Below are 21,105 nucleotides of genomic sequence, written 5' to 3' on the forward strand. Positions count from 1 at the left end.
GCCACGCCCACACAGCTGCTGCCTATAACCACCCTGATCCCTCCTTTTCTGGCTCAATCGCCAAGATGCGTGGTGGCTGCCGGAAGCAATTCCAAGGTGGTTTCCGGGATCGCGGTGATGTGGCCCCCCCGTCTCCCTCCCCTTCCCGAGATGTCGGAAGAAGTCCGACAGAAAAAATTGGCGGAGGCCAGGAAAAAGGTAAAACGTGCCGAGTCGTGGCTCCCTGACTTAGCTCAAAGCCCCTTGACTTCCGGACCGTGGCCAGAGTCTGTGCTGCCTCTAAGGCACACAGGGTGAGACCCTCGGCGCCCCTTGGCGTCCTCCCCCAAAAGTCTTCTCACCAGCCCCGCCCCCCCACCCCCAGCAGCCCAGCCCCCGCCCTCGCTTGTCGGCCCCGGGTCACTTTGGGTTGGTGACCCCCGAGGTTCCCGGCTCCAGGATTGGCCCTCTCCTACTGCCACCCAGAACCGGACCTCCTGGGCTCCCTGGGCTCCCAGTGCTTCCTATCTCCAAGGACCTGGTTCGGGCCTTGCGCTCCCTTCCCCCACCGCGGAGAGGCGACACGGGCGTCGGTTGGGAGGAGTGGAATGTAGTTATGTCACAATCCCCCTCGAAACTGTCATTACCGCCATGAGCCCGGTGTTTGATCTTATGACCCAGTCCCCTAGTGTTTTCAGTCCCCTTTCCGGTTCTGGTCACAGCACAGATTTCCAGTTTAAAGGGGACTCGGGACTATGGGACTCAGGTCAGAGAGGTTTCATCTTCCTTCCTCTAGACTGTATGTCATCCATAAACATTGATAGCTTAAAAAACCTACGTTGCACTAGTGATCGAAAAACATTGACCACATCTCTGGGTGTCAGTGGGGAGAATGTGTTTAGTTTGGTTTTCTCCCAGGTTTCTACTCTCCAGAGGGACTTGGAAATATTTACTCTGAATTCTCTAACTCATGTTCTAATTCCCTATGAATCTGGGACCAGATTGGCCCCCATTCATGCTCTTTGGAATGACATCAGCTTATCTTCTATGGAGCAGATCCCAGAAACTGCAATTCACAGCTGGGAATCTTCCCCAAATCTCATCTCAACATGGGGTGCTCTGAGTGCCACTGGATAAATATGGGAATGAAGCATCAGTTTTGCTGGGTTCTCTTGAGAGAGAAAAGCCTTTTATATTTACATACTTAGGGATGACATTTACATAGATTTGTAAGATTATAGTAGACTCTGAAATGGTGCTTGGGTTGTCCTTTTTCTGTTACTGTCCCAGATTCACTAGGGGTGTGCCTTCACTGCCTTCTGCCATTATGCTACATTGATGTAAAAGTTTAAGAAGTAGCGGTGTGCATCTCCAACAGCTGTATAAGAAAGGACCCCTATGTCTGATCACTTAAATGTTTACCCCTCTACCTCTGGTTTTGTCCCCTGGCAACTACTGATTCATGGCATAACCCCCAGAGCTCAGAAGACTGAGTTTAAATTCTGTTATTGCCTTTTTTTTCTTTACTGATTTTAGAGAAAGAGGAAGGGAGCGGGAGGGAGAGAGACAGAAACATCAATGAAAGAGAACATCGATTGGCCGCCTTCTGCATGCCCCTCACCCCGATGGGGAATTGAACTGGCGAGCTCTTGGTGCATGGGTTGATGCTTAACCACTGTGGCCAGGAGCCTGTTTGTTTTTTTTGTTTTTTTAAATTTAATTAAATTAATTAATATATTTTTAAACAAGCTGTATGGAGACAGCTCACTCACAGCCCAGGTTCATCGGTGGGTGAGCTGGGGGCCTTTCCTTTTTATCTCACCCGAGGGCATTTTTCCATTTTTTGTTCAGATAGAGTGGGAGGGAGGGAGAGGAAGAGAGAGAGAAACATCGATGTGAAAGGGACACATCGAGTGGTTGCCACCCACAGGACCAACCAGGGCCGGGGACAAACTGCAACCGAGGTACGCGCCCTTAGCGGGAACCGAACCTGGGTCTCTGGACCACAGGCCGACGCTCTAACCGCTGAGCCAAACTGGCCAGGGCTGCTGCTGTTTTTTTTTTTTTTTAATTTTTTATTTTAAAGTTATGTTATCAGTGCATTTCTTCAGTCATTAAATAAGAATTGCAACCTCTTGTAGGTTGTTATGGCATTAAATCAGATGGCGAATATGAGTCTTTTGTAAACTATAAAGTGCGAAGTAAATGCAGGGGTTTATAGTTGTCATGAGTCTCACTGCTTTTCCTTTTTGCAGTTGAGAGAATTCCAGCAGCAGCGAGGCATTAGTGTTCCTTCCGGAGCCAAGAAGAAAAAGAAGATTAAAAATGGCAGTAGCCCTGAGACAGCCACTTCTGATGGTCACTCGCCTGAGGATGTGAGTCTTGGCCGGACAGGCTTCTGGGGATGGGGTGCACACGGGGTTGTAGGGGGTAGTGGTTAATATTGTGAAAGAAATGTCAGGTACTGGTTAAGAATTCTGGGTTTGAATACTTAATTTTTAAAATTTATTTTTATTATAGAGAGTATTATAGATGTCCCCCATTTTCCCTCTTTACTCCCCTTTTTTTTATTTCCAATCCTCACTCGAGGACATGCTTGGAGAGGAAAGGAGAGAAAGAGAGAAACATCGATGTAAGAGAGGGACATTGATCAGTTGCCTTGTGTAGGTGCCCCAACCAGGGATTGAACCTGCAACCTTTTTTTTTTTTTTTTTTTTTTTATCCTCACCCGAGGACACTTTTTCATTCTTTGTTCAGATAGAGCAGGAGGGAGGGGGAGAGAGAGAGAGAGAGAGAAAGAGAGAGAGAGAGAAACATCGATGTGAAAGGGACACACCGAGTGGCTGCCACCCGCACGACCAACCAGGGCCGGGGACAAACTGCAACCGAAGTACGTGCCCTTAGCGGGAACCGAACCCAGGTCTCTCCGGACCGCAGGCCGACGCTTTAACCGCTGAGCCAAACCGGCCAGGGCTGAACCTGCAACCTTTTGATGCACAGGAACAGTGCTCAACCAACTGAGCCTCTCTGGTCAGGCTTTAATTCCTTTTTTTTTCCCCAAAAGGTTTTTATTGGTTTTTTAGAGATAGTGGAAGGGAGACAGGCGAAACATTTATCAGCTGCCTCCTGTATGCCCCCTACTGGGGATGGAGCCAGAAACCCAGGCATGTGCCCTGACCAGGAATCAACTGGTGACCTCTTGGTGCTCAATCACTGAGCCATACCAGCTGGGCGAGGCTTGAATTCTTAACATGTTTTTTGTTTTTAATTGATTGTTTTTTTTAGAGAGATATAGAAACATCAATGTAAGAGAAACATCGATTGGCTGCCTCCTGCATGCCCCCTATGGGGATTGAACCTGCAACCTGGGCATGTGCCCACAGTGGAAATTGAACCAGAACCTCTCAGTTCATGGGACAACGCTCAATCCACTGAGCTACACCGGCTGGGCCAGGCTTGAATTATTTTTAAAAATTTTTTTATCCTCACCTGAGGACTTTTTCCCCCCATTTTTTGTTCATATAGAGTGGGAGGGAGAGAGAGAGAGAAACATCAACGTGAAAAGGACACATCGAGTGGTTGCCACCTACACGACCCAACCAGGGCTGGGGACAAACTGCAACCGAGATACATGCCCTTAGTGGGAACTGAACCTGGGTCTCTCTGGACCGCAGGCCGACGCTCTAATCGCTGAGCCAAACCGGCCAAGCCAGGCTTGAATTCTTAATTCTACCTCTCCTTCTGCTCGGAATATGGTTTGGGCAAATTGTTTAAGGCATTTGGGTCTCTGGTCTTACACTTATGACGTTTAAATGACATTGTTGATTTTATATTAATCCTTTACTACAGGGTCTGGTGTGGAATAAATATCCAATAAAGGGTAGTTGCTATTGGACTTACTGCTCTGGTGGTTTTTCTCATCCCCAGCCTCAAGGGGAAGCCAGGCTGTGAGAACAGCCTTCCGCTTGCCATTAGGCTCTCCCTTTAAGAGGCACTGAAAGAGCCCCAGGGTATGGTGAGGAGAGCCCCAGGCACTGGAGTAGGACTATCGAGTCCCTCTCTGGGCAACCTCAGGAAAATCACTTCCTCCCTCAGGCCTCAGTTTCCTCATCTGTAAGATGATATTGTTGGATCAGATCAGTGTCTTTCCAACTTAATTTTAGCTGTAATCCCTTTTGTTCAAGCACACCTTTACATGGAAGTCTGGTTTTTAAAATGGGGGTCAGGGTCTGGAGCCCTTGGGATTCAGCCCCGACATCCTTGGCCTGAGGAGAGGGTCTGATGAGTGTATTCAGAGTTGCACTGGTCAGGTGACTCCACTCTGGGTGACTGCATTGTTCAGGGAACTTTTCCATTTGTTCATTTGCATTGATTTCTGCCCGTGGCAAGACAGCAAGTGGCTGTTTGGAAAGATGGCACAGGCACGGTTCTCTCTTCTCCAGCATTTAATTTCCCTGAACCCATCTCTTCTTCCTCCCCTGACTCTCATGCCTCTCTCTAAGCCACTTTTCTCTTTCTCCCCCTGCCCTTGTTTTTCCTTTTTCGCTTCCTATAGATTCAGGACATTCTGAAGGTGTTGGTGTCCGACCTTAGCCATTCCAATGGGGTAGCGCTCTCCCCATTGGACAATTGGAAGGTGAGGCAGTGCTGAGACCCCTCTCTGGCTTGTTCTCTCCCAGCTGTGCATGTCCCCGAGGCTTCTCTGGTTTGGGGGGTACTTTGTCTCTGGCTTATTTTTATGTTGCTATCATTAACCCTCAGCCTGTTCATGTCTGCTTTTTTACCTGTGTGGTTGTTTTTTTTTTTTTTTTTCTTGCCCCACACCTTTTATCATCTTGGAGAAGGTGAGATGCACCTTGAAGGTTAATGGGAATAGCTTCCAAAACAGGTGTGTAGGATTTGGGCTTTAAAAAAAAATATGTTTTTGATGATATTAGAGAGACAAAGGGAAAGAGAGAGAGAGAACCATTAATGGGTTACCTCCTGCACACCCCCACTGGGGATCAAGCTCACAACCTGGGCGTGTGCCCTGACTGGAAATCGAACCAGTGACCTCTTGGTGCATGGGATGATGCTCAACTAACTGAGCCACACCGGCCAGGGCAGGATTTTGGCTTTTTGAACTTCAAATTTAAATGTCCAATGGTGCTCAGACTAAGAGACTAAATAAAACCAAACCTTCAGGACTTGCCCTGTGGGCATCTGTCCCCAAAAGACCAATAGACTGCAGAGCATTTTGTGATTTTTCAAGTTGATTGATTGATTTTGGTTTGAGAGTCAGCTACCTAGGGTTAAGAGAAAGGGAGTAAAAGTAAAATATGGACACTTAACCATGTTCAGTGGGCCCGTGATAGCAGAGGCACTTAGCTGGGCCCCAGAGAAAATATGGAACCAGATAGAATGCCCACTGCGGGAGGAAGGCTCTGAAAGGGGCAAGATAGAATGTGGCCACATTCCACATGCTCAGCTGAGGAAGATGCTGGGTTTAAGTGGACTTGAGGCAGGAGGGGTGGCATTCGAAGCCGGTTTGAAGATCAGAGATGGGTAACATCCGTCCATATGGAGAGAGGAGAAAATGGAAGTTTCAGGCCAAGGGTGTGGACAGGTAACGGCCAGGATTATGAGCTCACAGAACACATTCCAGAAAGGCGGGGAGCCTGGTGTACACTGGGCCAGGAGATGGCCTCCCGACGTGATGTTGGCACTTCCTCCTTCATGAACTTCCTGGGGGGACGTCTGCCAGGCCAGAGGAGGAGAGCTGAAATGGGCCCGATCCTGTTGGAGAGGGGCCTGGGGAGGAGGGCTGGGGCAGGGCCCCGCTGGCTGGGATTAGTGTTTCGGTCGTCAGGACTGCTCACATCCTGTGGGTCAGGTCTCTCCAGGTGCTGTGACTCACCCTGGCAGCCCGAGCGGCACAGGGAGGGCAGCCCAGGCCTGAAGGGACCCTGAAGCTGAACATGTACTGATGATCTGTGCCCACTTCCCTGCGTTCTTCTGGAAGTGGAGGTGCAAATTCCCATAGGCCCGTCTTGGATTTTTGTTTGAAGGGAGAGAGAGAGAGAAACATTGATTTTTGTTGTTTCACTCATCCAGTTGGTCCTTGCATGTGCCCGGTCCAGGGACTGAACCTGCAACCCTGGTGCTTCGGGACGATGCTCCAACCAGCAGCTACCTGGCCAGGGTCCCTTCTTGTTTTTTAAATCCTCTCTTTATCAGTAACCGTTTCCTACTTAAGGTTTCTACTCCAGTAATGCAGGCAATGTCCTAGGCAGAAATATAGCATTTCCAGGAATGGGGAATAATAGAGAAATAAAATTTTTTTAAATGGAATGGAACATTTAAGGGGAGTGGACAGTGTTTTTATTTTTAAAGTTATTTATTCATTTTTATTGATTTTTAGACAGGAAAGGAGAGGGAGAGAGAGAGAAACGTTGATGTGCGAACCAAACATGCGTCGGCTGCCTCCTGCCACACCCCTTCCAGGTGATCGTGCCACACCCCAGCATGTGCCCTGACCGGAATCACACCCGCAGCCCTCAGTGCACAGGATGATGCTCAACAACTGAGCCACACCGGCCAGGGCTGGACAGTATTTTTAAAAACATCAAAATTATTAAAATGGATATTTAGAATTATCCTTATTTAGCTACATGACTTAAAATTGTGAAATGATTTGGTTGCTCACAAAATAGTCATGTTATATCTGTTTAAGTTGTCAGAAAAGTACTTTTTTTCCCTCTGAGCTTTTTTGTGTCTAATGCTAGGGCTCATTGGGAATCTGAGATGCCAGGAGGGACCTAGCTTGCTGGGGCCCACGGCTGGGAGGGTGCCCACCTCCCCGAAAGCATCCTGCCCGGTCAGCTCAGAACCCCTGTGCTTACCTATTAGAGTCAGTTGCTCAGGTTGGCAAGGCAACACCAGGTTCCGGGGCCAAAGGTCACAGAGTGGACAGTAATGCAAACAGCTCAGCCAGAGCTCCCCGGGCTCTGCAGCTCTTGCTCTAAGGAGGGTGGCAGATTGGGACTTTCAGAGGCCAGAGCTGAGGGTTCTGGAGAATGGGCCGCCCCCCACCTCCACCAGAGAGGTGCAGCCTCTTCCTCTGGGACCCGGCTTCCCTGGAGAGGCTGTGGCTCCCTACTACTTTCCCTTGTCAAGCTTCAGCTTGTCACTCATCTTCCTGTTTCTTTGCTGTTTGACCTGTTGGACGTTAGCTCTCTAGAGCCGGAGTCTTGGACTCAGTGTCAGGCTTGAGCCCGGAGAGGGGCTGGCGGGCTCCGGTCGAGCAGTGGGGCCAGCGGGGAGAAAGAGTGGCTTCTCCATGGCGCCTGGTCCCCAGTCCAGGATTGGTCTTCAGGAAGCCCACAGTCAGAGGCGGAGAGCTTGCCGCTGGGTTCTCAGGTGGTTTCTTGGCTGGGTAGTTGTTTTGGAGGGAGGAGGTTGGGGCGGGGTGACTTTTTACCTTCAGGAACAGGGAGAGGCTTCTAGTTGGGCAACTTCTTTCCCAGAAAAGACCTGAGTCGGGCAAAGGCAGCCAGTGGTTGTAGGGAGGCGGAAGGCAGGAGAGAGAGAGAGAGGAAAGAGCTGCATTGACCACGCCTGCTTCTTCATCACTGCACCCTCTGCCCAGCAGGGGCCCATGAGGGTCACTGAGGCACAGCCAGACTCCCCCTTCTCCCTGACTTGGCACACCTTCCTCCCACCTGTGGCTGCCACTCGTAGGACCCCGGTGCTGTCTGCGGAGCTCCAGGGGGAGCCGGAGCCTGTGCTCACGGGCATCTTGAGTCCTGCTTACAGCTCTGGCCGGCCAGAAGGTCGCAGAGCGGCCTGAGGCCTCGGCGAGCCCAACACACACCCCCGAGTGGCTCCCAGCATGTGTGACTGTCACTCTGACTGCAGCAACACCTGTCCTACCTGCTCTGCACCCCTGCATCCATGGCAGCGAGAAGCCTTCTTTCCTGCATATCCCCCTAATCCCTGATTCTTTTCTGTGACAGGCTCCCAAAGACCACACCGCTCCTGCAGCACGGCCTTCTGATGACACCATGTCACCTGCTGGTGTCCTTTCCCCCAGTGCTACTTCGTCAACTCAGGTTGGTGGCTCTTCCCCCGTTGCCCGCTGCCCACTCGATGTTCGCCCCTCTTCCTTCCTAGAGGACTGGGCCCACTAAGGACTCTTCCCTCCTTTCTCCAGGTGGCTTGGTTCCTGGAGCCAAGTACCCTTCCTGAGGCCTGAGGCGGGGGAGGCCGAGACCAGATTTTTCCTTAAGTTTCGGGGAGACGGAAGGTTGTTAGAATGAGCTCGGCTAACCTCACCCCTGGGTTCTTACCTCCTACGTTTCTTCCCAAACAGAACTATGATCCTGAAAATGTTCCCTTTGTCCTGTCTGAAAGCACGTGAGTGTCTCCTCTGGGGGCAGCAGTTTCTAGGCTGAGGGATCAGGTCAGGCCACTGGCCAGGACCCCTTCTTTCCCCTCCTGCACCCCTGACTCCTGTGTTCATCCCCAGATTCTCATCTACCGAGAGCCTGCGTCAGCTTTCCCAGCAGCTCAATGGTCTCGTCTGTGAGGTACCCCAGAAACTGGAGTTCAGAGGGGGTGGAGGGGGGAGGAAAGTGTGATAGAAACCGAGGCAGACATTCCCAAGAGGGAGGAAGATGCTGGGAGCAGTCAACTGAGTGAGGTTTAGCTAGTCATTCCTTCTCCGAGTCTCCTTTGAAGCTGTACAGATGAAGGAGTTGGACCACGACATTGGTGACATCATTTCATCCTGCTGCAGACAGCACAGGATGAGAGCCGCTTGGGAGGAGTGGGGTGAGGGAGAGAGAAGAACCGGGAGAGGTTGGCGCAAAGGGGTTACGGGAGGAGGGGACCAACTTAGGCAGAAAAGACAATTTTGCCAGTTGCTGGGGAAGACAGGAAGCCGGGGGGCTTCGGCATGGAGAGGGACAGAGAGCACCTTCATGTGAGCTCTTTCCTCTCTCCTAGTCTGCATCCTTCGTCAATGGGGAGGGTCTAGCATCTTCTGCTAATATAAAGGCTCTGGAGGTGAGTGGCCCTGGACTGTGGTCCAGTGACCCTTCAGGCCAGCCCCCCGACCCCAACAGAGGGCTGGGTCCCCTGCTGCCAGCTGAGACAGCCCAGATACCCCCAACCCTAATGATTGCTCTCTCTACCTCTCCCCCCACCCCTCCTCCAACTCCTCTCTGCATGCGCCTCAGAGCCGGTATCAAGAGCTCTCTCTAGCCCTGGACTCCAGCAATCTAACAAACAAACAACTCAGTAGCGAGATAGAGGAATTGGTAAGAGTCTAGTGGGGTCCCTGATTCCACACTGCCAATATGGGGATCTGAAGAAAGGGGCTGGGGCCCCTGCTGCCAAGGGAGAAGGGGGTGCCGGGGGCCTAGGTCTCAGCTGGAGGGCCCCCAGAGTGTGGAGCATGTGGCATGGCTGTTTCTGTGCTGCCCTCTTTGCTTGCTCTCCTCCAGAAACCCTGCTTGCGGAGCCCGCTCCACACTCGCTTAGTGGCGCTGTTGCCTTGGCCGGAAGCACTGGCTTGACTTGTGTTCTGACCCTTGACCCTGCCCCAAGTTTGCTCTGTGTTTGACCTTGAACAAGTCACTTCTCTCCGGACTTCATTCCTGAGGAGGCAGAATTAGAGGGTGTCCAAAAAGTCCCTTTTAGCTCAAAGAAATCAAAGATTAGGAGGTCCTTTTATTCCTTTTCATTCTGTTGAGAACAGAACCCGTCTGGTGGAGTGTGCTCAGTCAATACCCGGTGAATGAATGCACCCCTCCGCACCCCGGGCGGAGGGTAGTCTTTCCCTTCCCAAACGCCAGTGCTAAGGTTTTATGTCATTGTCTCACAGGAATCGGTGAGACACTCATTTATGTAGCTGGGAGCAAAACCACCCTAGACCCAGAGCCTCTGTGCTCGGGAGCTCTGAGCTCTCCCTTTCCTACCCATTCCTGGTGCCTGTCCATCGTCCTTGTCTGGGGAGCACAGTGAAGGGGAAAACCTCAGTCGCCGTCCTTTGACTCTTTTTACAGAAACGACAGAACCAGGAAATTGTGGATCAACTAGAAAAAGTAAACATGACTTCTTTGTCTGCTCATTACGTGGCTGAGGGGTTTGGGGGAGGACTCAGCCTGGAAAAATAAAGGGCCTACCCCACCCTGGCTGTTCCCCTCCCCTCGTCCCCTGCTCCCTCCCACCCCAACTTGGCCTCACTGGTGGGCCTGTCCTGGGCCATCGGGGGCATTCTGGGGCACGTCCTTTGCCGTCTCATTTCTGCCTCCGCCCATAAGATGTCTCCTCTCTTCCCACAGGAGAAGCAGGAATATAAGCAGAAGCTTGCGAAGGAACAGGGGGCTCTGAGAGAGCAGTTACAGGTACGCGGGCTGTAGTGCAGTCCTCGTGTTGTCTAGATCTTTCTTTCCCGCTTCCTCAGCACTTGTTTGGCTTTTCTCCCAAAGATTCATATCCAGACCATAGGGATTCTAGTGTCTGAGAAGACAGAATTGCAGACAGCCCTGGCCCACACTCAGCAAGCAGCCAGGCAAAAAACAGGTGGGGCTCCAGCCGCGCCGCTGTCCTTCGGCACCGGGGCAGGCCTGCAGTGGCGTTCCTGCTCTGGGCTCCGTTTCTGTCATTCCAGGAGAGGCCGAGGATCTCGCTGGGCTCCTGCAGTCTTCCCAGCAGCGCGTCGGCGACCTGGAGCGGACGCTGTGTGCCGTGTCCACGCAGCAGAAACAGGCGGACAGGGTGAGCCCAGCCGCCCCAGCCCCCAGAGGAGGTGCAGCTTCCCCGAGGGGCAGTGAGCCTCAAGGTCCCCTTTTAAAAATATGGTTGTTTTTCTTTTTTTCTTTTTTATTTTTTTAGAGAGAGAGAGGAAGGGAGAGGGGTGAGAGAGAGAAACATCGATGAGAGAGACCAATGATGGGCTGCCTCCTACACGCCCGCTACTGGGGGTGGGGCCTGGAACCCGTGCATGTGCCCTGACTGGGCATCGAACCAGTGACCTCTTGGTGCATGGGATGATGCTCAATCCACTGAGCCACACCAGCTGGGCAATGAGGTTTCTTTTTTTTAAAAAAAAAAAAAATGTCCTGGCCCTGGCCGGTTTGGCTCAGCGGTTAGAGCGTCCACCTGTGGTCCAGAGAGTCCCAGGTTCGGTTCCCGCTAAGGGCCATACCTCGGTTGCAGTTTGTCCCCGGCCCTGGTGGGTGGCAGCCACTCGATGTGTCCCTTTCACGTCGATGTTTCTCTCTCTCTCTCTGTTCGTCTCTCTCCCTCCCATTCTACCTGAACAAAAAATGGAAAAATGTTCTCGAGTGAGGATAAAAAAAAAAGTCCTGTATCTTTATTTTTTTAATCCTCACTTGAGAATATGTTTTCTAATTGATTTTAGAGACATAGGAAGGGAGAAGGAGAGAGAAACATCGATTGGTTGCCTCCTGTACATGCCCTGACTAGGGGATTGAACACACAACCTGGGTTTATGTGTCCTGACCAGGAATCACACCCACAACCCTTTGGTGCACAGGATGATGCTCCAGCCAACTGAGCCACCAGCCAGGGCTCGAGGTCCTTCCGTTAGCATGGAGTGTCTCTGCCCAGAAGGCAGCGTGGGCCATTTCTTGCTGCTTTAAAGTTGTGTGGGTTATTAGAAGCAGCCCGGGGGTGAGTTGGTTCCGTGGGTGTTGGAGTGCACTGTCCAGGGCGGGCACTGGGTGTAGAGCCCGAGCCTGTGTGCCAGCCCTCCCCTTAACTGGAGTGGGCCTTCGCCGAGTCCGGGGTGTTTGGGCTGCACGGGTACAGACCAGTATTTTTTTTTTTTTTTTAATCCTCATCCGAGGACATTTTTCCATTTTTTGTACAGAAGAGTGGGAGGGAGAGAGAGGAAGAGAGAGAGAGGGAAACATCGATGTGAAAGGGACACATCGAGTGGCTGCCACCCGCACGACCAACCAGGGCCGGGGACAAACTGCAACCGAGGTACATGCCCTTAGCGGGAACCGAACCTGGGCCTCTCCGGACCGCAGGCGGATGCTCTAACCGCTGAGCCAAACTGGCCAGGGCAAGACCAGTATTTTTGATAAGTGTGTGGAAAAGGGAGCTGTGTGTGTGTGTGCGCGCGCGCGTGCGCATGTGTGTGATGTAAGCCATGTCTAAAAGGATTCATAAAATCCCAGGGGAGAGGAACAGGATGGCCGGGGGACGTCACTTCTGTGCCTTCTGAGTTTGGGGCTATGTCAGTGTATCAGCCATTCGAAATGAATGAAAGATTACAATAAAGACGTAATTCTCCCCTGATGTTGTGCCCCCACCACAGGAAGAAAATGTGGTTAAAGAACCAGACAGACCTAAGTGTTAAGTCGTAGCTCTAAGTGATTTTGGGCAAGTGAATTCACCTCCAGTGTTCCGTGTTGCTCACCTGTAAAATGGAAATAATAATTGCACCTGCTTCCTGTGGCGATTGTGAGGACTCGGAGGGTCAGCACAGTGCCGGGTAAAGTGCTCAGTTCAGAAGTGACGAGGGTAATAGTGATGCTAGCGTTGCTGTCTGCTCTCCTGGGCCTGGGTCAGCCAGGCGGGAATTGGCTCCTCCTGCCTGCCTCTTCCACCCTTGCCGAGTTCTTATAAAAGCAGATGAGCACACGGCCTTGGAAGTGCTTGGGGAAAATGTAGAGTGTGACTCCAGGGCAGCCAGTGCTGCCGTTACTGGGACTGATTGCGAGCCTGCCCGCTCACCTGCCGCCTGCCCAGGCCTGACCTCGCCTTTCTGTATTTGCAGTACAACAAAGAACTCACCAAAAATCGTGACGCCCTAAAGCTGGAGTTATACAAGAACAAGTAGGATGGGGGTGGGGGAGGCCTGGGGGCCCCGGGCCGGGTGCGGTGCTGGGAAGTGGGAGGGATGCAGGAGCACGGTGAGGAGTTGTCCAGGTTTGGACACGGGCAAAGCAGGCTTTGGTCCCTGCCGTGCCGGCTCCTGCTTGGCCTTGTGCAACTCCTGTCCTCTCTCTGGCCTGTCACTTGTGACTCTTGATCCTGGGGTCCCTTCCAGTGCCACTACTCTGTGGTTCTATGGTGAGGGTGGTGGGTTGATCACCAAAGGATCCTTTCTGTTCTTTGTTCTCCACTGCCTCTGGCCACAGCAAAACAAATGAAGACCTGAAGCAGGAGAACTCAGAGCTGCAGGAGAAGCTTCGGGTCTTGGTGACAGACAAGGAGGTCTTGCAGCTCAGGATGGACGAGCTGCAGAAGAAGCTGGAGATGTCAGAGCTGCTGCTGCAACAAGTGAGGGGCTGGGCCCAGGGAGTGCAGGCCCCCCAGCTGGGGCAAGCGTCTGCGATCGTTGCGGGTGACCCCCAGACGGGCTAAACAATTTGAATCCTTATTCTGGTCTTGCCATAGAATCCTCTAGAACTATGGGATCAGAATCAGAATCCTAGGGATAGGGCTTTTTCACTTTTGTTTTTAAAACCATCCTGGTTGAAAAACATTGTTTTAGAGGTGCCATTTATCAGGCTAGACTGTGAGTCTATTTTCTTCCTCTTGGGGGGCCAAGCCACCAGGTAGTCAGGGTGCCCGGGTCAGAGGGCTCCTCCTCTTCAGTTTCGTCACACTGAGCAGTACTCTGCCTTCACGGAACGGGGATCTTCCTTCCCTCCGGAGCAACACAGGAAAGTCTCAACTCTTTCCCCAGACAGACCCTCTGAAAGGGGGTGTGTGTGAGTTCCTGTCCTTCCTAAGATCTTCTGAGTGATACAGCCCCAGCTCCTTCAAGTGTTCCTCATGCTGTCGCCTTCCTGATGGCTCTCTCCAGGATGTGACCTGGTCGTTGGCTCCTCTGTGATCAGGACCCCAGAGTGAAATATGCATCTCCAAATTTGGTCTGGCCTGGGCAGCTAACCTCTCCCCACCCTGCATTCATCCACCATTTAGGGCAATCTTTGTGCCTGTTTCCGAGATGGGCAGTCTAAGTGCCTACTAGAGATACAAGAAGTTAGAGCTTCAGGGTGCTCTGAAGTTCAGATGGCTCCTCATGTTTTTGAGCCAACCGCTCCCCCTCGAGGCCCAGCACCAGTGTGGAGTCTTCTCTTTATAGCCATGTGAGATGTTCTCAGTAAGGGTATGGCGAGAGTATGCACTACTCACGAATTGGACTGCTGTGCGACCATTACACAAATTAAATGTATCTTGTATGCAGCAAAGTGAAAATAAGTTGCAGAACCATATATGTCAGCACCCCAAGATAACACAACTGTAATGTGCAGTAATTAAACATGTTTGCGTAGGTATAGAAAGGGTCTGGAAGGATACACACGAGATTGGTAGGATTGGGGCGCTAGAGGAAAGGTTGGGAGGACTTTGAAGACTCATTGTTTGAATAGTTTACAATGAGTATTTAGTAAATATGAACCCTATGGACATGGTGCTGATAATATGAGGACAGAGTTCTTTATTGACTTCGAGTTGTATGTTGATCCTAGTTCAGACCCTTTGGGGGAGCATTGTGTGGAACCTTTTGGGCTCCCCAGATCTAACCTCATTTTCACCGTCCAGTTTTCTAGTCAGTCTGAAACCCCTGATAGCAAGGAGCAGCTGCAGCAGGCCCTGGAGGAGCGGGCCCAGCTGGAGACACGGGTGGAGCAGGTGAGGCTTTGCCGAGGGCGAGGTGTGACAGAATGACTCCGGGTGACCAGGAGCAGGTAAGGCCCAGAGCCAGCCCTTGCTGACTTCTGTGCCCATTCCTGCAGCTGAAGGATTTGCTGAAACAGCTGCAGGTGGAGAGAGACCAGTATGCAGAGAATCTGAAAGAAGAGAATGCCATTTGGCAACAGAAGATGCAGCAGATGTCAGAGCAGGTGAGATGTGACCTTTGGCCCCCACCTTAGGTAGGTCACTTGATCATTCTGGGCATTTGTAAAATGGGAAGCATATCACTTGTGTGTGCAGCCAGAGGTGAATGTGTTTTTGTTTGTTTTATTGCTCTCACTCTATGAGTGTTTGTTCTGGAGGGACTGCATGTCACACTTCATTCCCTGCAAAAGACCACGGCAGCTCTCTTCCTGCCTGGCAGGCCCTTCAGCCCCTTCTCCCTCCCTCCCCGAGCACCGTGCTCAGCACCCGCGCCCCAGAGCAGCAGCCTTGTCCTTGGTGCTCTACAGTGCAGGGCATGTTGTTGTTTTATTTTTAATTTTTTTTTAATCCTCACCCAAGGATATTTTTCCATTTATCTTCAGACATGGTGGGAGGAAGAGAGAGAGAACCATCGACTGGTTGCTTCCCGCACAACACCGACCAGGGCCGGGGACTGAACTGTAATCGAGGTACGTGCCCTTGGCCAGAATCGAACCCACAACTCTTTGGTCTGCGGGCTGGCGCTCTAACTGCTGAACCAAACCGGCCAGGGCCATGTTGTTGTTGTTGTTGCTTTTTTAGAGAGAGAGGAAGGAAGAAGGAGAGAGAGATAGAAACATCGATAAGAGAGAACATGCCTCCAACTGGGGATCGAGCCCACAACCTGGGCATGTGCCCTGACTGGGAATTGAACCTGCGACCTCCTGGTGCATGGGTCGATGCTCAACCACTGAGCCACACCAGCTAGGCCATGTTGTTTAAAAAAATTTTTTTATAAATTTATTGGTTTGAGAGAGGGGGGGGGAGAGAGAGAGAGAGAGAGAGAGAGACATTGATCTGTTCCACTTATTTAGGCATCCATTGGTTGATTCTTTTTAATCCTCACCAGAGGATGTTTTTCTATTTATTTTTAGACAAAGTTGGAGGGAGAGAGAGAAAGAAACATCAATATGAGAGAGACACATTGATTGGTTGCCTCCTGCACGCTCCTGACCAGGTCCGGGGACAAACCGCAACTGAGGTACATGCCTTTGACTGGAATTGAACCCAAGACTCTTTGGTCCACAGGCTGACACTCTAACCACTGAGCAGAACCAGCCAGGGCCATTGGTTGATTCTTGTATGTGCCCAGACTGGAGATTGAACCACAATCTTGGCTCATTGAGACGGTGTTCTAACCTGCTGAGCTACCCGGCCAGGGCTGGATATGTGTGTTTCGTAGGAGGGGTAAGAGGGAGACGGTCGCTGGCCATCCTCCATCCCCTCCCTCACCCTCTCCCTGCTTTGGGCAGATGTGCAAGCTGAGGGAGGAGAAGGAGCACAGCGTGAGTCAGGTGCAGGAGCTGGAGACCAGCTTGGCTGAACTGAGGAATCAGTTAGGTAAGCTGAGGCTGGAGTGATCTGGGAGCAGGACTCGTGTCGGGTGAGGGTGGCTAGAATGCCCCCAAGGAGGTGGGTGGACGGAAGGACATTGTGGCAAAGGGAAGGAGGTGTGTACCGGAGTTGGCAAGTCCTGCAATCTCTCTAGGCCTCACTGTCCCTTCCTGGAAAAGGGGTGGAGTGCCCACTGTCAGCGACGCACGGTTGTTTGGAGCATAGGAATGTAAAGAACTCTATTTGAAAGTATCTGGAAAGATTGAACGTCATGTGAGTGTGAGGAATTATTAGCCAGGAAGCCAAGATTTTGGGTGAGGACGCTGAGTTAGGAGCTACGGACCAAGAAGAGCATTTTTTGAGACTCTAGAGGCGAGAGGTCCTGATGGTGTGCTTCCCTTCTCAGCTGCCCCCCCGCCCCAGGAGCCCCCAGCAGGGCCCTCAGAGGTGGAACAGCAGCTACAAGCCAAAGCGGAACAGCTACAACAGGAGCTGGAGACCCTGGCCGGGCAGCTGCGGGCCCAAATTCAGGACAATGAAGGTTTGAGTCGCCTGAATCAGGAGCAGGGCCAGCGACTGCTGGAGCTAGAGCAGGAGGCCGAGCGCTGGGGCGAGCAGGCGGAGATGCGCAAGCAGATTCTGGAGGACATGCAGAGCGACCGCACCACCATCAGCCGGGCGCTGTCCCAGAACCGCGAGCTCAAGGAGCAGCTGGCTGAGCTGCAGGACAGCTTCGTCAGGCTGGTGCGCCGCCCCGCCTGCCCGCCTGCCCTCCCTTGCTGAGTCCTGTCGTGCAGGACAAGACACTTAACCCCTCTGGCCTTGGTTTTCCCACCTTTAAAATGGGGTGGTGTGGTCCTTACAAGGAACGGAGACTGTGAAGGCATCCTGTGAGCCAGAGAGCCTGCGCTGCTGGATGTGGGGACGGAGGGGTTTTCCCACCTGCCTCTACCCTTCCCTGAGCTGCGGGAGGTGGACATCAAGTTCTGGTGTCTCCAGCTGCATTGGGGAGCCACTGATCGCTTCTCTCTGTCCAGACCAATGAGAATATGGAGATCACCAGCATGCTTCAGACGGAGCAGTATGTCAAGAATGAGCTCGCCAAGAAGTTGGGCCAGCTACAGGAGAAGCTGGGGGAGCTGAAGGAGACGGTAACTCCGCCCCCGCCGAGAAGCGCCCCAAGACAGGCACTGGCCTCTGGGGAGGGAGGCACTTGGGTGAGGGGGAGCCGGGTGCCAGGGCCAGAACAGAGACAGAACAGCTCCAGCCTAGAGACACAGGTGATCCCAGAGTTCCTTGGAGCCTGTGACTGTTGCCCCTGCCCTCTGACCTTGAGAGGTGCACGGCCCTCTGTGCGGTAGGTCATCATCTCCAGTAGAGGCACTGAGCTCCATCAGAGGGGAAGAGATGTGGACGGATATGGTGGGCGGCTCTTTGCCTTGGATTCTAAGCTCAGCCCCACTAGTCACTATTCACGTCGCATCTCTAAGCCTCAGTTCCCTTAACCTAAAAGGGAGACGGGCACTTTCCTCACAGGTTTTGAGGACTAATGAGAGCCACGCATGTAAAGTATCAGGCATTTAGTGTGCACTTAGCAGATGTCAGCTGGCGTGTTCTTTTTTTTTTTTTATCCTCACCGGAGGACATTTTTCCATTTTTTGTACAGATAGAGTGGGAGGGAGAGAGAGGGAGAGAGAGAGAGAAACATCGATGTGAAAGGGACACATCGAGTGGCTGCCACCTGCACGACCAGCCATGGTCGGGGACAAACTGCAACCGAAGTACATGCCCTTAGCGGGAACCGAACCCGGGTCTCTCTGGACCGCAGGCCGACGCTCTAACCGCTGAGCCAAACCGGCCAGGGCAGCTGGCGTGTTCTGTTTTCCCACAAGTCTGTGGCCTAAAGTTGAAATAGGAAGCAGGGTGCGGTGAGGTGTGAGGCTCGGGGAAGGCAGCATGGAGCTCTGGACAAGGGAGGCTGTCACTCAGGCGCTGGAGTGAGCAAGCCAGGGGCTGGGCAGGCAGCTGCGCCCCTCAGTGCCTGCCTGAGGCACAGGCGCCTGTGCCCGGTCTCCTCGAGCTGTGGGCTCACAGTCAAAGCAAGCCACCACTTGCCCTCACACCCAGGGTCTTCCCACAGGTGGAGCTGAAGAGCCAGGAGGCTCAGAGTCTGCAGCAGCAGCGGGACCAGTATCTGAGTTACCTGCAGCAGTACGTGGCCGCCTATCAGCAGCTGGCCGTTGACAGAGACGCACTGCAGAAGCAGGTCCTGCTGCACTCCCAGCTCCTGGAGCAACAGCAGCAAGAGGAAGTTCAGAGCCAGGAGGAGGCCAAGCTGGCCCGCCAAGAGTTGCAGGAGGCCCAGGTGAGGGAGTTGGAGTGCTGCGCTCCTGAGCCCTGAGTGGGAAGGCCTGCAGCCTGTGCCCCTTCTCATGCTCTCTCCTGGCCCCTTAGGGGCTCCTGGAAGCTGTCAACCAGCAGAACCAGCAGCTACAGGCCCAGCTGAGCTTCATGGCTCTGCCTGGGGAAGGTAATTGGAACTACCCAGAGGGAGAGGACAGAGCCCAAAGAGGAGGGGGACTTCTAGCAGCATAGAATTGAGTTAGAAGAGACCTTTAGGACAGTGAATCCTTTTCCTTTGGGGACTGGGTCGCACAGTGAGGCAGAGCAGAGCTGGGTCCTGAGCAGTCTTCCCGGGCTGCCCCACCTCCCTGTGGGTTGTCTGAGGACCCTTTGGCTGGCCCCAACAGGTGGTGGGCTGGATGAAGAGGAGGAGACAGAGGAGGAGGCTCCCCGGCCACAGCTGAGCATGCCAGAGGACCTAGATAGCCGAGAGGCCATGGTGAGCTGACCTCTGCCCCTTCCCTGCCCCACCTTCCTGCCTCCCTCTGAGGTCCCTCCTAGATGTCCTTCTTGCCTCTTGATCTCTACCCTCTAACTTTTCTTGATTCCCAACCTCCCTGGGGAGCCGATGGTCAGATACGACCCATCCTTGAACCACAGGTGTGTCCAGAGGCCCGGTGACGGGGAGCTCCTTTCTGCCTCTGCCGCTTGTCCTGAGTGTTGCCCCATAAAAGCACACACACACCTCTTGCCCACAGGTGGCATTTTTTAACACGGCCTTAGCCAGTGCTGAGGAAGAACAGTCGCGGCTACGCAAGGAGCTGAAGAAGCAAAAGCTACGCTGCCAGTGCCTGGCTCGCCTGGCAGCCCCATCCCAGCACAAGCTGGAGGAGGAGAGCCCAGCCCTGGGCACTGGGGGGCACAGTGTGCCCGCAGAGACCCACCAGGCCCTCCAGGTGGCCATGGACAAGCTGCAGGTGAGTGAGTGTCCCCCGGCAAGGGTTGGGAAGGGTGGGGATGGGCGGGGCAGGTGGCAGCTGAGCCCGGACCCTACTCTTTGGCTGCAGAGCCGCTTTACAGAGCTCATGCAAGAGAACGTGGATCTGAAGGAGCGGGTGGAGGAGCTGGAGCATCGCTGCATTCAGCTGTCTGGAGAGACAGATACTATTGGTGAGCAGGAAGGCCAGGGCCTGGGGCAGGGGTGCTGTATGGTGGATGGGGAACCCCAGCAGCTGAGCCCTGCCACCCGCCTGCCCTTGCCCGTCCTCGCAGGAGACTACATCACCCTCTATCAGAATCAGAGGGCAGTGCTGAAGGAGCGCCACCGCGAGAAGGAGGAGTACATTAGCCGGCTGGCGAAGGACAAGGAGGATATGAAGGTAGGGGCCCTGACCACCTCTGTGGGAGGGGCCAAGAGCTGGGTGTGGCTGCTCAGCCCCCCTTTCTCCAGGTGAAGCTCCTGGAGCTGCAGGAGCTGGTGGTCCGCCTGGTGAGCGAACGTAATGAATTGTATGGCAAGTTCCTGGGGGCTGCCCAGAGCCCTGCTGGGGAGTCCACTCCAGCCCTCCCAGCCCCCCAGGCAACTGGAGCTGCTCATAGCCAGGGTGGTGAGTAGAGCTCTGGGGAAGGCAGGGGGCAGGGGCAGGGGCGAGCTCACAGGTCACTCAGAGCCCTGCCTGGCGCTCCACAGACCTCCAGGAGGTGAGCCTCGCCGACAGCGCGGAGCCGGACCCTGCCGCACTCGAGAACTCCACGGCGCAGCAGATCATGCAGCTGCTGTGTGAGCTGCAGAGCCCCCAGGAGTACGCAGGCTTGAGCAAAAACCCCTGCATCCCCTTCTTCTACCGGGCCGATGACAACACCGGGGTGAAGATCATGGTGATCTAACAACTTGACGCTGCCCTGGAGAAGTGGGGCCGGGGCTCTGTCCCCACCCGGTCCCCGCCACCCCGTCCCTGCCACTCCTATTATTATGATTCAAGAATAAACTTATTTATTGATAACATAGGACAGAGAAAGGAGGCGGGGATGGGGTCGATTCGACTCTATTTGTTTTATTTCGGAATAAATGGATTTAGCCATACTGCCTAGCTTTGCATGTTTGTTTTGGGTCACTGGGACCTGGGCTCTGTGCCTGGGCACTGAACAGGAAGTGGGGCCTGCCAGCAGAGGGCAGTCTTCTGCATCGTTTAGAGCCCGTGTGTCTGTGCATGTTCAGTGGGGACTTTTCACCTAGAGGCTGCTTGGTGAAGCCTGGGGGGCCCGAAGGGGTGGGCCACGGGCTCTGAGGGGCAGCCCTGCCCTAATGGCTGACTCAGAAGAGAGATCTAATCCGGGGAGGGAAAGCAGGGTGCCAGCACCCAAGAGAGCCGACGTGCCGGCCGGTGATTCCCATGACCCTGCCCTCTGGTGGCCAGTTTGTTCTGTCCCTCCACAGCGCGGGCCCACATCCCACCTCCTCCCTCCAGGCTGACGGTGCTCCTGCCCCCTAGTTGTCAGAGCGGGATTCACAGGATGAGGAACTGCGAATACCTAGGTGCTTGC

At 53.4% G+C, this 21,105-nt stretch overlaps 1 protein-coding gene across 2 annotated transcripts; it reads left to right on the forward strand.

Annotated features, from left to right (window-relative positions):
* Window positions 1-84: 84 nt before the first annotated feature.
* GOLGA2 (golgin A2) lies at window positions 85-20,634 on the forward strand. 2 transcript variants are annotated; one of them, XM_036261491.1, is made up of 27 exons: window positions 85-198; window positions 2,235-2,354; window positions 4,535-4,615; window positions 7,974-8,069; window positions 8,330-8,373; window positions 8,486-8,546; window positions 8,965-9,024; window positions 9,198-9,278; window positions 10,026-10,064; window positions 10,305-10,367; window positions 10,452-10,545; window positions 10,634-10,740; window positions 12,773-12,831; window positions 13,137-13,278; window positions 14,548-14,637; window positions 14,742-14,849; window positions 16,137-16,224; window positions 16,625-16,962; window positions 17,256-17,369; window positions 18,359-18,583; window positions 18,673-18,748; window positions 18,969-19,060; window positions 19,320-19,538; window positions 19,629-19,731; window positions 19,834-19,940; window positions 20,012-20,168; window positions 20,252-20,634. In XM_036261491.1, exons 1-27 carry the CDS (start codon window positions 118-120, stop codon window positions 20,446-20,448), a joined length of 3,042 nt encoding a protein of 1,013 aa, XP_036117384.1. In that variant the 5' UTR covers window positions 85-117; the 3' UTR covers window positions 20,449-20,634. The 2 variants fall into 2 exon arrangements, with proteins under 2 accessions (XP_036117384.1, XP_036117385.1); XM_036261492.1 differs by lacking the exon at window positions 4,535-4,615.
* The last annotated feature ends 471 nt before the right edge of the window (window positions 20,635-21,105 follow it).

Source organism: Molossus molossus, unplaced genomic scaffold (assembly GCF_014108415.1).
Source record: "Molossus molossus isolate mMolMol1 unplaced genomic scaffold, mMolMol1.p scaffold_m16_p_14, whole genome shotgun sequence".
NCBI classification, from domain to species: Eukaryota; Metazoa; Chordata; class Mammalia; order Chiroptera; family Molossidae; genus Molossus; species Molossus molossus.